At 43.8% G+C, this 12470-nt stretch overlaps 1 protein-coding gene across 14 annotated transcripts in view; it reads left to right on the forward strand.

Moving 5' to 3' along the window:
* robo2 (roundabout, axon guidance receptor, homolog 2 (Drosophila)) overlaps positions 1 to 12470 on the forward strand; it is a 342596-nt gene that overhangs the window by 216441 nt on the left and 113685 nt on the right. The window contains exon 1 of one of the 14 annotated variants that reach the window (XM_077565208.1): positions 11771 to 11888. The exons of the other annotated variants lie outside the window; for them this stretch is intronic. Within the exon in view, the coding sequence (XP_077421334.1) occupies positions 11849 to 11888 (40 nt within the window). The 5' untranslated portion in view covers positions 11771 to 11848. Of the gene's footprint in view, positions 1 to 11770; positions 11889 to 12470 lie in introns of those variants that run through there. 14 annotated transcript variants of the gene reach the window in all.

Below are 12470 nucleotides of genomic sequence, written 5' to 3' on the forward strand. Positions count from 1 at the left end.
ACTAACTCCTCCTAGTGAGTTTATCCGATCGTCGTCAAACTTTGGGTGTTTAATCTAAAGATGTTTAAGATGAAAAGTTACTGAAAGCTTTTTATGTGTCGTGGTGATGCACCATTTGCAAAGAAAACTTATGCTATTTTTGGCAACAAAAAAAAACCATTTTTAATTCTGTCTGTTAGCGAGAGCCACCACATCGTGATAACTTACATTGATGTTTCTGCATTTGGCAATTTATTATTATATTATATTATTAGTATGGGATTTTTTTTAATGGGCTTTAGGTGAACTGATGAATACACACACACTCGCACGCAAGCACACACACACACACACGCACATACACATACTCACCCACATACAAAAAAATATATATATATATATATATATATATATATGTGTGTGTATATGTATATATATGTATATATATTTAAAAAAAATAATAATAAAAAAAAATATATTAAATTTTTTTAATTTATTTGTTTTTTTAAAAAAAGGAGAGCAATGATGATGTCAAATCGAATGAACAATACTGAGCTCTCCTGGAAGAAAAACAGAGGAAAAAAAAAAAACATTTTTGGGAGGGTTTATGTCCTATGTGTGAGTACCCCAACGTGGCCAGGGTTGCGAGGGCCCTTTTTACTGCATCTGCTCGCAGCTCAAGTTATTATTACAGCTGATAAATTGCTATTTTAAAGGCCTCAACATGGACTAAAACTCACCACGCAGATGGAAATACCATCAGACTGCAACTTTAATTGGTACTACTAATGATTAATGTCACCTTGACGGTGTCAATCAAATTGGATTTTATTCATGAAGTTTCTGTAGCACATCCTATTAGCGCAAATGTGTCCCTAACTGCGTTGTGCTCTGTTGCTTGCAACTATCAGATTTGTGTGCTATTATGAGCGGGTGAATATCGGGTGGTGCTTCAGCCACCGTCGAATCAATTTTGGTAAATATATGTGTTGCGGACGGTGGAAGATTTGGCATTCAGGTATTGAGTGTTGAGACTGCGTGCGCTTAGGACGGATGATTTATTTGAGCAGGAAATGGCTGTCGCTGCAAGACAACCCCCGGCCCCTCCCCCCTCCCAGCGGTGCCCAGCGGGCTAATTAGAGCTGCCTCTAATCCGAGGTGCAACACCTAACTATGCCACCTGAGAGTAGAAGCACAATTCACAATTCTGTCATGCATGTTTTAGCCGTGAAAGCCTTTTTTTTCCCCCCTCTTCTTTCACCTTCTTTTATTCCCCTCCCCGGTTGTTGCTCAGGCAGTGTGGCCGTCCATCCGTCGCCGTATGGTCGCTGCCATGCTCAGGTGATTAGCTGTCATTATGAAGACATCGTGCCACACTAATTAGCAAACCTGTTGTGTTGCCGTGTCGCGCGACTCAAGGCCGGGCTTCTCATCAGCCCGACGTGTGCCCTTGCACCACATTGTGCACTTCGCACCGCGAGTGCTGACACCTCATTTGACTTCACCTTCACAGAGAACGGCGATAAATCTGAAATGTTTCAACGCTCTAACAGTATGAATATCCGAAGAAGTGAAGAAGCAATTTCTTTACAAAAGCACCTTGGCAACAGCACCGATAGCCACCAGTGTCAGGGCGAGGGCAAATCTGGGCGGGATCAGATGTTCTCTGGGGGGGGGGGGTAAGCAAGAGGCTGTAAGGTGTGGAGGACCAAAAGTGCCAAAAATAAAAAATAAATAAATGAGTAAATACATGAATAAAAGTGAAAAAAAAAAACGGATATAAAAAATATAATTCAAAGATTAAATAACTATAAATGGAAATAAAAACTCTCTCTCTCTGTATATATATATAGTTAGATAGATAGACAGACAGACAGACAGATTTTTTTTAAAATTTCCATTTATATTTATTTTTTGTATTTAATTTTTGAATTAAATTTTATATATATATATATATTTATATTTTTTTTCTCATTTATTTATTTATTTAGTCATTGATTTATTTTTTAATTTCGGCACTTTTGGTCCTCCATAGTAAGGGGGGTCCGGGATGAGATGACGAGGAGGATGTTTGCCATAATGCAAGTCGTCAAACATCCCAATAAGATTACCAGCATTGGTTTTAATATCGCAGCTTGGGATATTGTGGGGGAGTGCGTCATGCCGTTTTGACAAGGGTGATTAAAAAGTCATTAAAAGAAGAGAAGACGCTCGCGGTTGGCTTTTGGACTATATTCTATACTCTTAATGCAAATGGCACTTGTTTAATGGAAATCTGACCAAACAAATCTGCTCGTAGGAAGTTTCAAAAGGAAATCAACACGCTGTAATATCCCACATTGATCTCCACATGGATTCTGTGTGTTTTCATTTGGGTTCATGTCACGGTGGGAGCTTATTGCACTCCAAGTGCGATTGTTCTGTGATCTAAAAGACACAGGGAGCCCCCGATCCCGTTGTTGCCAGTGAGGTTTCCCCGCCATCCGAGTGGGCTTGCCTTTGATAGGAGCAGCGACCGTTTGATGTCCTGTTCTAGCACACGAGTTCCAGAGCTGACGAGTCCAGGGTGGCCCATACCTGCATGTCAGGAAAAAGTCTGGATAAGAACAAAGAGGGAGGGGGTGGAGCAGTGGGTGTCGCGGGGTCTCGACTGGGGTCAAAACGCTTGCAATTTGTGGCAATTCCAGTCTGTCATATCCAGCAGTTGTCGCGCTGCTGGAGATTTATCTTTCCTCAAGCCACATCTCATTGCAGTGATGTGCATATGTGACCTCTCCGCACTTCCCAAGCACCTGCTTGCTAAATTCCCAGGCTAAGACCTCATATCAGGGTCTCTGATGAGAAGTGGAAGTGATCAAGTTGCACAATTCGGGGTCTTCAGTCTTTTGCCTCCATTTTGGAAAGCAGCTGTGCTATGATGCAAACAACTGTCAGTTACACAATCAACAATGTAAGGTTCTCTTCAGTGAGGAACCATCTTTATATGAAACACTTTTGGTCAGAATCAACGGGATTGACATGCTAGCAAAATTTGATGAGTTTTTTAGCAGAGGCGGACGCGTCAGTCAACTTGCGTCATTTGCCAGCGTTGGACCCGGAAGTCCGTCATCATTCCAGGTCACCCCAGTCAGTACTCCGTCACTTTGCCGTTGTTATTTTTAATAACTAATTCCTTCGTAACTAAATACAATTTCCACACTGCTATTTTAGGACTTTCAGTAAAAAAATAAATAAATAAAAAGGTTACAAGGGTAACAGCGTTCGGTTCGCGACAGCCGGAAATCGCTTTCCTTGGCGCTTATTCCGTCAGCGTTTCAAAGTTACTGTCAGTCTGCCAGCGACAATGTGAGTCCGTCAATAACAGACCCACGGACCTCCCGTCGGTACTGACAGACACTGTAAATGCCCACATCTTTTTTTTTTTTTTTTTTTTTTGGGAGATCTCAGTATTGATCATTTGACATGTCATCATCATTGTTCTCCCTTTTTTTTTTTTTTTTGTATGTGTGTTTGTGCGTGTGTGTATGCGTGCGTGTGTGTGTGTGTGTGTGTGTGTGCGTGCGTGCGTGCGTGAGAAAGAAAAAAAAATTAAAAAAAATAAAAAAAGAAAGAAAATGCCCACATCTGTTTTGGAGTATGTTAAAGGCCCTAAAAGCTGATTTAACGATTGTTTTAAATACAAAAAAAAAAAAGTCGTGATAGCCTACCATTAGGTTCCTCACACCGACATTCAGGCCCTAATCAGTAAAAGATGATGGCCTTTTTTTTAAGATAGCAAATTTCGTCCAAATTTGTACCAAATCTTCTCCAAGACATGTCAATGGGATTTCCAATAATAAATATTGCCAACATTGAATGATGTCCTAGAAGAGGATCAATAGAGCCAACAATATAGCCAAAAAACAACCTCCAGGGATAATTTATTTTATTTTATTTGCTTTCATGATTCATAAAAAAAAAACCATCTCCCTCAGATGGTTGCTTGAATTGCAATCCGACAGCATGTTTATTTCCATGTTTACTTTGGTTTAATCAAACCTCTCCTATTGGTTTGACGACTTTGTTATTCCATATAGAGAGATGGACTCGCTTGCGTAGAAACAGAGGCAGATGCATGCGCTGTGCCATGCAGACAGCGTGAGTAATGACGTTTGCAACACGGAGCAGAAGCGCAGAAGGCAATCGAGCTGCAGAGACGCCAGAGCCAGGATGCAACCCGTATGCGGGAATAATAAATCAGTCTCGCTGGCGGCCGGCCAGGCAGAGTGTGAGGGCAAGGTTCAGATAAAGAGAAGGATAGGAGTCTTGGAAGTTGGCCATTTCTCATTTTCCCCTCTTTCCTCCCCTCTGGCCCCCCACCCCACCAGCCCCCTTCCTATTTATTGTCGGTGCCAAGATGCTTTGCCAAAAAGTAATGGAAACTCCCTTGTAGCTGCTATTCCATGCGTGGAAGAAGATGAGCAGCTCTGTATCTAATTGTCGTTGTCTCATCCATCGGTTGACTACATTATCTGCACTCCAAGTTGACCTCCGTGTTAGTTTGCTTCGCCTTTTGCTACAGGCACTAGCAATTTGTACGTCCATTTTCTATACCCTTTGTCCTCTTGAGGTTCACAAGTGAGCTGGAGCCGATCTCGGCTTGCTTTGGGCGAGAAGCTGAGTAGAACTCAGAGTCGTCGTCAGCCAATCGCACACCCACGGCCAATTTGGAGTCTCCAATTAACCTAAAATACATTTTTGGGGAAGGGTGAGAAAGCCGGAGTACCTGCAGAAAAGCCACACAAGTACATCCAAGAGGGAGCTTATGGACTGCAATATGGAGGACCAAAACTGTCAAAATGTGAGAGCAGAGCGTTTTTATTTATTTATTGATATTTAATTCTATTTATATGTTTATTTTTGTATTTATTTCCACATTAATTGTTTGTTTTTTTAATCGTATTTTTTATTTTTGCCTTTATTTTTACTTTTCTTTATTTATTTATGAATATATACAATTTTTTCCATTTATAATAATTTTTTTGTATTTTATTTTTGAATTAGATTAATTATGTCCATTTTTATTTATTTGTTTATTTATATATTTTTAATGTTGGCCATTTTGGTCAAATAACTCCCAGCTGCTGTGCCAAGCTCATTTGTCAACGTGCAATAAAGCACTCATTCCCTTCCTATGGAGTTTATGTGAGAGCTGACTCGGTGCTAAATCTGTAGTCACACCCTGGACCGGTCACCTGTCAGTCACAGGATGCACGGACACAGATGACTATTCACATCTACGGCAATAAAGGTCGTAACCTTTTTAGACTTTCAGCATGCAAAGTCGCAACTGAAAAAGTCTGATTCAAATGCAAAAGCAAGTGATTGATACTTGACCCCTCTGTGGGCTGTAGTGCTTCCCCACATATTCAGGCCTTAAAACATGAAGTGCCTCTGATACAATGTGAATGTGGAACCCGCAGCTAACCTTGGAAGGGTGGAAAGCACAACCCTCCCCAAACATTTACCATCAAAACATAAAAGATGAGTGTTGCACAGATTGCCCTGCAACGGCACTTGCTAAAAAAACAACTTGTCCCTTGGCACCCCCCTCTACCACCCTCCAACCCTCCCCCCCTCCCTCTTTCCCTCCCTCTGTTCTGTGCCCTTCCTTGCCTCCCTCCAGAGGCCAGAGGTTTGTCAGAGCAGGGAAGAAAACGCTGACACAGCGGACTCCGCCCACTGTGCCTCGTTATTGCCACTCACATCTCAGAGCTGTCAGAAGCTCGCTGGTGGTGACGTGGGGGGAAATTGGATGGAGTGTTTTCTGCAGGGCGCCCCCGCAACCAACTATACCACCCTGACTTCAACGACATGAAAAATCCACCAGTCATCGGGCCTTCCATTTTTTCTCTTTTAACAAACGCTGGCAGTTCTCCAACGAGATGCTGACGTGCTACTAGCTTGCGATTGTGTTGCATTTGTTTTGGAGGATAACAACCTTTTGTTTTTAGTTCTATTGGCTGGTGGGGTACGGTTGGGGTGTGGCAGCAGATGGACTGGACAGAATTTGCCGGATCAGGATTGAGTTAAAACATTTTGATGAACACAATTGCGAGTCTCTATAAAACTGAATGGACTTCATCGTGGTTGCTGCAGACCAGCAGGTGTCAAAGTCTGCTCCTCGAGGGCTACAGTCTTGCATGATTTTGATGTTTCCCCTCCAACATACTTGATTTAAATCATCAGCTCATCGGCAAGCTCTGCAGGAGCCTGATAACGACATTGATCTTTTGAATCTGGTGCGTTTGAGGAGCTAAACCTATCAAACATGCCGGTCTGTGGTTCTCGAGAACTAGAGTCTGAGACTCGTGTTGTAAACCTTCAATGTCATATGTTTTGGTTCCACAAATGTGGTGGAGGGTTCCCATATTAGTGTCTCTAAGGGTGCACTCACACTTCTGTACCGTGCTGAAGCCTGATTGCCCCTCTGCCCCCCCCCCCCCCTTCCGGCCCACACTCACATTACTGTAACCAAACCGTGCCCGGACCGAGTTGCCTCCGAAATATACGTCATCACGTTGATTCACGCAAGAAGAAGACGTAACATACTTACACATATATATATTTTTTTATGCAAGAGTAAATAGAAGGCTTTGATGCAGCTTTTGACATGAAGAGGTCACTTAAAGCAATGGTAGTTATTACGAAAAAACGGCCAGCAGGTGGCAGCAGAGTATAAGAGATCAGCCAGGGCCATATTGCAACAAGCTCTTTTCCAACTTAGCTCTATTCTAATGTCCACATGTCTTGGATGTTTCTCCTTGAGCAAACATATCTTCCCAATTTTTTTTTGCAAACTCAGAAATGCTCCAAAATAACACATTGAGATAAAGCCACGCGCACACACGCACACACAGCAGGACGCTCCCCAGCAAAACTCCCCTCTCCGCACCACCTGCTTACCCCCACCAACCATCCATAATGTTTTCCTCTCCCCTGCAGCTCATCGGGGATTAGGGAAATTGCCTGGAATGAAAGAAATATGCTCTTTGATGGGCCTTTTTCATGCATATGGTGGCAAAGGCGCAGCTGGAGGTTTTGTGCCCGAGCCAAAGCGAAAGGCTTCAGCTGCGGGAAAAGCCAAACGCCGCAAATAATCGCCGCGTTTGTCCTCTGCAAGGCGGCTATTTTTAGATGGCGCTGGCTTCCGTTGAGTGTCGCTTTTATATATGAGATGGATTCGAGTAGGTTGCCTGTTGCTGCAGAAGTTCATCACGTATACTTTGGCATTCTGGCAGCAGATGTTTTGTGAATTGGTCCTCTTTGGCCGCAGCCCCGCCCTGCTTTAATCTAATTGGCTCTCCAAACAGCAGATTCGCTGGAACGTTTCCCCGCTTCCTGCGGTTCCGCTTGACTTCCGCAAAGTGCTCACGGCTCGGCCCGCCGCTGCAACTCACGGTCGAGTGGATGCCAGTGGAAGTAATGAGGCCCGCGCTCAAGCGTGGGCGGGTCCGGCAGGGCAGGTAGCCGTCTATAATTGTGGCCAATTGTTGGAGGCTTGCAGGCGGGCGGCCCGTCACTGCTTGATGCTGTCTCGTTGCTCCCGGTGGTTGGGAAGGGGCTCCTGGGAAGCTAATTGAAGGGTTCGAGCGAGGAGTGTATGGAATACCACACAACATGTGTCGCTTGTCACCACTGTACGTTTCAATGTAGTCATTAAACATTGGGATTGATAAGTCACATGTTTATTTGTCGCATTCATTTTTGGTGTTTGACATCACGGCATGGAAGAAAAAGTTTTGCATTTTTCTCATACGCAGCTCTAAAAAAAAAAAAAAAGACCCAGGAACATTATTGATGTTTCTGATAAATGAAAATGAGAACAGGATTAAGTGTTCGATCCAAATAAAATCTGCGTCTCAAACCCGATGCTGCTCAAATGTATTTAGTGGAAGCGATGCATGGGTTGCTTTGATATGCTGCAGTAAAATTACCTGCATTAAAGATACACCCGAAGCTTTTTCCCCTTTATTTTTTTCTTTTTACAATAAAATCTTATAAATCATTTTCTCAATAACACATACAGATTAGTGTCATCTTAATGCACTTTATTACTGTGGCTCTACCCCCTTGACCCCCCCAGAAATTGATCAACTTTTATTCATTACAACACATAATATAGCTTAGCGTTATCTTCATGCAGTTTAATAGTGTGGCCTTGGAAGAGGAATTGATCGCTGATATATTTATTTTTTTGCGGCCGTTTTTATTGTAGAGCTCCTCCTCATTATGCATCCCCTCACCTTTGACCTCAGCGCAGCAGCATGTGTGTGTTAAGGCGAGCGTTAACATGCTAAATATATTCCATAATTGCGAGAGGAGACGAGGCGAGAGTCTGAACGCAAACAAATGAGCACCAGGCACCCTCAAATTCACCTTCTTCTCAGTTAATGACTTGCGTGTAAATACTCTATTTTCTGCTTTTTTGCTTTTACGAACCAAGCCTTTTTTTTTTTGATGTGCTGTCAGTTTCCTCCCTCCGCCTTCTGTCTTTCACTTCAGGATAAACATTTTTGTGCAGCCTCGCTTGGATCTCTCGGCTTTGTTTTAACCACAGCAGAGAGACTTTGATCATGTGCAGATGCCTTATTTTTGGACGTGTATTTTTAAGTGTGCACTAATAACCAGCACAGAAGCAGATGTGGAGCAGAACCAGCACAAATCTTTGGGAGTGCGCGTTTGTGTGCGCGTAGGCCTGGTTTCTTCGTTGTGGAAAATTACAACCGTTTTAAGGTCAGAGCACAAAGTGGCCCCGTCGGAGCGAATGACTCGCCGTCGTGTTGCCCCAGTCAAGTCGAGGGTGGAAAGAAGGGTGGCCGAGCTGTATTCGTGCCGGTTCCAGAAACCGCCAGTGGACCGAGCGAGTCGCTTCGCTGTGGTCTCCCCCCCTTCGGCCTTGTAGCATCCTGGCCCGGATGGCTGGCGTAAAAATAACAGCAAAGACATCACGGGTTCTCGTTTAATTACCGCGACAAGACCCAAAATAAGCACGCGCCACAGTTGGGCCTTCAGAAGCAGGATTTGGGGGGGAAACATGTCATTATAACAAATATGCATCTTCTTTTCTTTGAAGTCCACTTTTGCATATTTGAGCAAAGATAATTGGCTCAATGTGGATGTTGCGCTTTATTTTGGCTCCCTTTGATTACATAAACAAGTGTAGTGACGTCTCCTTTTCTTTTAACCCTCGTGTCATCCTTACGGCGCCCGTGCCTTGTCAGTAGCATCTTATTTTCGTTTATTTTCCATGGTAACCATGCCATTTTAAAATTTGTTAGGCGCGTCATATTTATATATTCAGCTCCGTTCTGCCGTCCGTCAGCGATGAATGTGAAATATTGGTTCTGGCCCTTCTGGGTCGCGGGAATTTGTTTTTTAAAAATACTGTACAATTGAATTTGATGTAAATATCGACTTTTAATGGTGAAATCCGACTAAGGTCGAAATTTGGGTTACATCACCAGCGTAGGAACGTAACTCGGACCTAACTCGAGGAATGTCTGCATAAATTGTGACTAAGGTTTACATCTCCAATTGACATAACTGGATGTTTAAATCCCCAGCTTTTCCCTTTTCCCCGTTAATAGGAAGCTCTTATCTGCTCATTCCCACAGGAGAGTTGGGCTGTATACCTTCCCATTGTAAAGATAATCGGCCTCAGAATCCCCGTCCAACCGCAACAACTCCAAATCAAATCCCGACTGCTCGAGGTCACATCTCCAGCAATTAACCGCAGTCTTCTTAGCACATAAGCTTCCCACTCTCTGGCAAAAGCGGGGACTGGCGGCGTCCATGATGGTGGCTGCCTCGGGGCGGTGGTGGGGGTTGGTGCTATCAGAATTGATTGGTTATCCTTACTTAGGAACGGTGGGGGCTTCTCAAAGCGTTTAGCACGCTGACCTGAGAGAGATGAGGCCAGCGGCTTCCTCTCGGATATTTTCCAGGCAAATCCGCAGCACTCCACCTCCGTTCACTTCAACTGGAGCAGCCCGCCTGAGGGAAGAGACGCATGAAATGAGATGAGGGTGGTGCCGTTTCCTCTCCGTCTTTGCGGCTCTTCTTTTTTGGGTAGGAGAGCAGCATTATGGCCGTAGTGTGGTCATGGCATCGCTGCCGCAGTGTGTGGCTAAATAGCTGCGGAAAGTAATATGGAATAGTACGGAAAATACATGTGGATGCATCCCGGAAGCAGCCTGACGGTGTGTCAAGTAAAGAGCATACTTAAAATGTGTTCATCTTTGTTAATTCATCAATAATTATGTAGGCCAGTAAGCAGTCTGATAGGTAAGTACAGATGGAGGATTCTAGTTTTTTGGTTAGCTACTGTTAGCACGTAGCTTTTCAGACAGGCGTGCCTAACGTTTGTGCTTTTCTTAGAGATAGTATACACTGATGTCACGGGATCGCGAGTTGGCCCCTCATGGTGTCTGTAGCGTTAATGTCAAAACACAAGATCGGTGCTGAATTGATTTCATGCTCTCACCGTCATTGCACATTTCTAAAGATGTCATACCTGATAATCCACTCATTCTTTGGCTCTGGCATTCTGGGACTGGCATCATTAGGGCAGGTAGGTGTTAGACATTTGAAATGCGTAGCTAGTTAGGTAAGAGAAGCTTTATTGTTTTTGTAGGTAGGTAGGTGGGTACTAGACATTTTAAGGATGGATAGGTAACTAGATAGGTTGACTGGAAATCAAGTTAACCTCGGCACAAAAGAGCACAATCAGTGAGATGTGATTCTCATCATCATAATAAGACTGAGTGACTTTATGTGAGCTTTTACGCTACTGATGACGCACTTGGAAAAATTCTACATCCTCCTGGCTCAATCAAACTATAGTTTAGTTTACAAGACTATCCGCATTATACCACTGAACAAACAACAAAACTGAGTAGAAAATACCCCACCCGAATAATCTCCGCCTCCGTGGAGCAATGCTACTGTTTCAAATCATGTTTTCTGACATGCGGTGTCAAAGAGCTTACACAGCCCACTGAGTTTGCAGGAACAATTTTATTCCTGCCTCGGCTTTTCATGTCGCCCTTAATGGAGAGAGCTACTTCTTATTATGTTCTCATAATCGTACAGGGCCAGCCTCTCTGCTCGGGTAGCGGATGACAACTTCAAAGCAAAAAAAAAGGAAGAATGCCGTAGAAGAGTTGCACTTAAGATGTGGGATGCTTTTGGGGTTGTGTGGACATTTTTCTATATTTCCAGCCACTAAGATGCAGTCTAGACACACCATATGTTCATCCATAGAGAGATACGTTGGCATCGGTCTCTGAGCAGGTGGCACAATGTGACCAACTGGGTTCGAGGGAACATGCAGTACAAACATCATCTGGAAAAAAAAGTATTATCCATATGGGAGTTCCTGGCTTGGTATTAAGTGTAGAACCGCCACAAAGAAACAAAATCCAACTGTTGGGCAGTCTATTCCTTTCAGCTTATGTACCCTGCTTGCGTTGAGCCCGTGAGTGCATGTCAGTGCACGGGAATTTAAATTGTTTCTCTTGGATGCGGATAAAGGGAATGATAATGGCTAATAGGTATCCGCCAGGCATACAGCGAGGCGGGATAAAGAATGGAAAATGGTCAAGGTTGAGAGAGTGCATTTCCTCGGGAGGTCAGGGGTCAGGGGATTAGCAGATGTCAGAGGGAGAGGTGATGCGGGGAGAGGAGTTAGCAGTGCACAGAATGCACACATGGGAATACCATCGTTGCAATATCGTTTATTTGCCGAATTTATCATGTAAGATTTGTTGCTATTTTCTTGTTTTAATTCCATGTTTTCTGTTTTTTTTCTTCCCTATGTCTGCCACTGATGCCTTTCCCCTGTCAACAATGCTCTTGGATCTCTAAAGGTAAGTAAATATCCATCTTAAATAGCATTTAGAATAGATTTGCATATGTGTGAGTAACTGGTGGCTGCGTTTTACTTGTTGATATAGAATCTGCAGCAGTGACAGTTAGAAAAGGGCAAATTGGTTTAGAGCTAATGCCGCTAATAGGATATCCCCTCGTACCTTCTATTGCCTCCCCAATTACTCACTTTAAGAAGAATCCCACTCAATCCTCCCTGGATGAGGAGTTAATATTTGTTCAGAGGACACCCGTTAGTGTGTGCTTAAGCCCAGCTGGGATCCTGTGGGGTGGGGGGGGGGTTCACAGAGGGAACAAGACCCAGGAAGTTAAAGACCCTCCAATGAAATCAAGCAAATCAAGCGTGTTTGGCACTTTGAGAGCATTCGAGGAGGCTATCCGGAATGCGAGCCCTTGTTCAGGGCGGGTTACTTGGCAGCAGATGGACACCGTTAGTGAGGAGCAGCTGAGAAGTTTGATGAGTCCCTTTGCGGAGATACAGCAGGAAGCAAGGCCTGCCGCAGCTCCATATGGAGGACGGAGTTGTGCCGTGTCTTGTAGAAGAGTCGTTAAACTTTTATTTG

Source organism: Vanacampus margaritifer, chromosome 5 (genome assembly GCF_051991255.1).
Source record: "Vanacampus margaritifer isolate UIUO_Vmar chromosome 5, RoL_Vmar_1.0, whole genome shotgun sequence".
NCBI lineage: Eukaryota > Metazoa > Chordata > Actinopteri > Syngnathiformes > Syngnathidae > Vanacampus > Vanacampus margaritifer.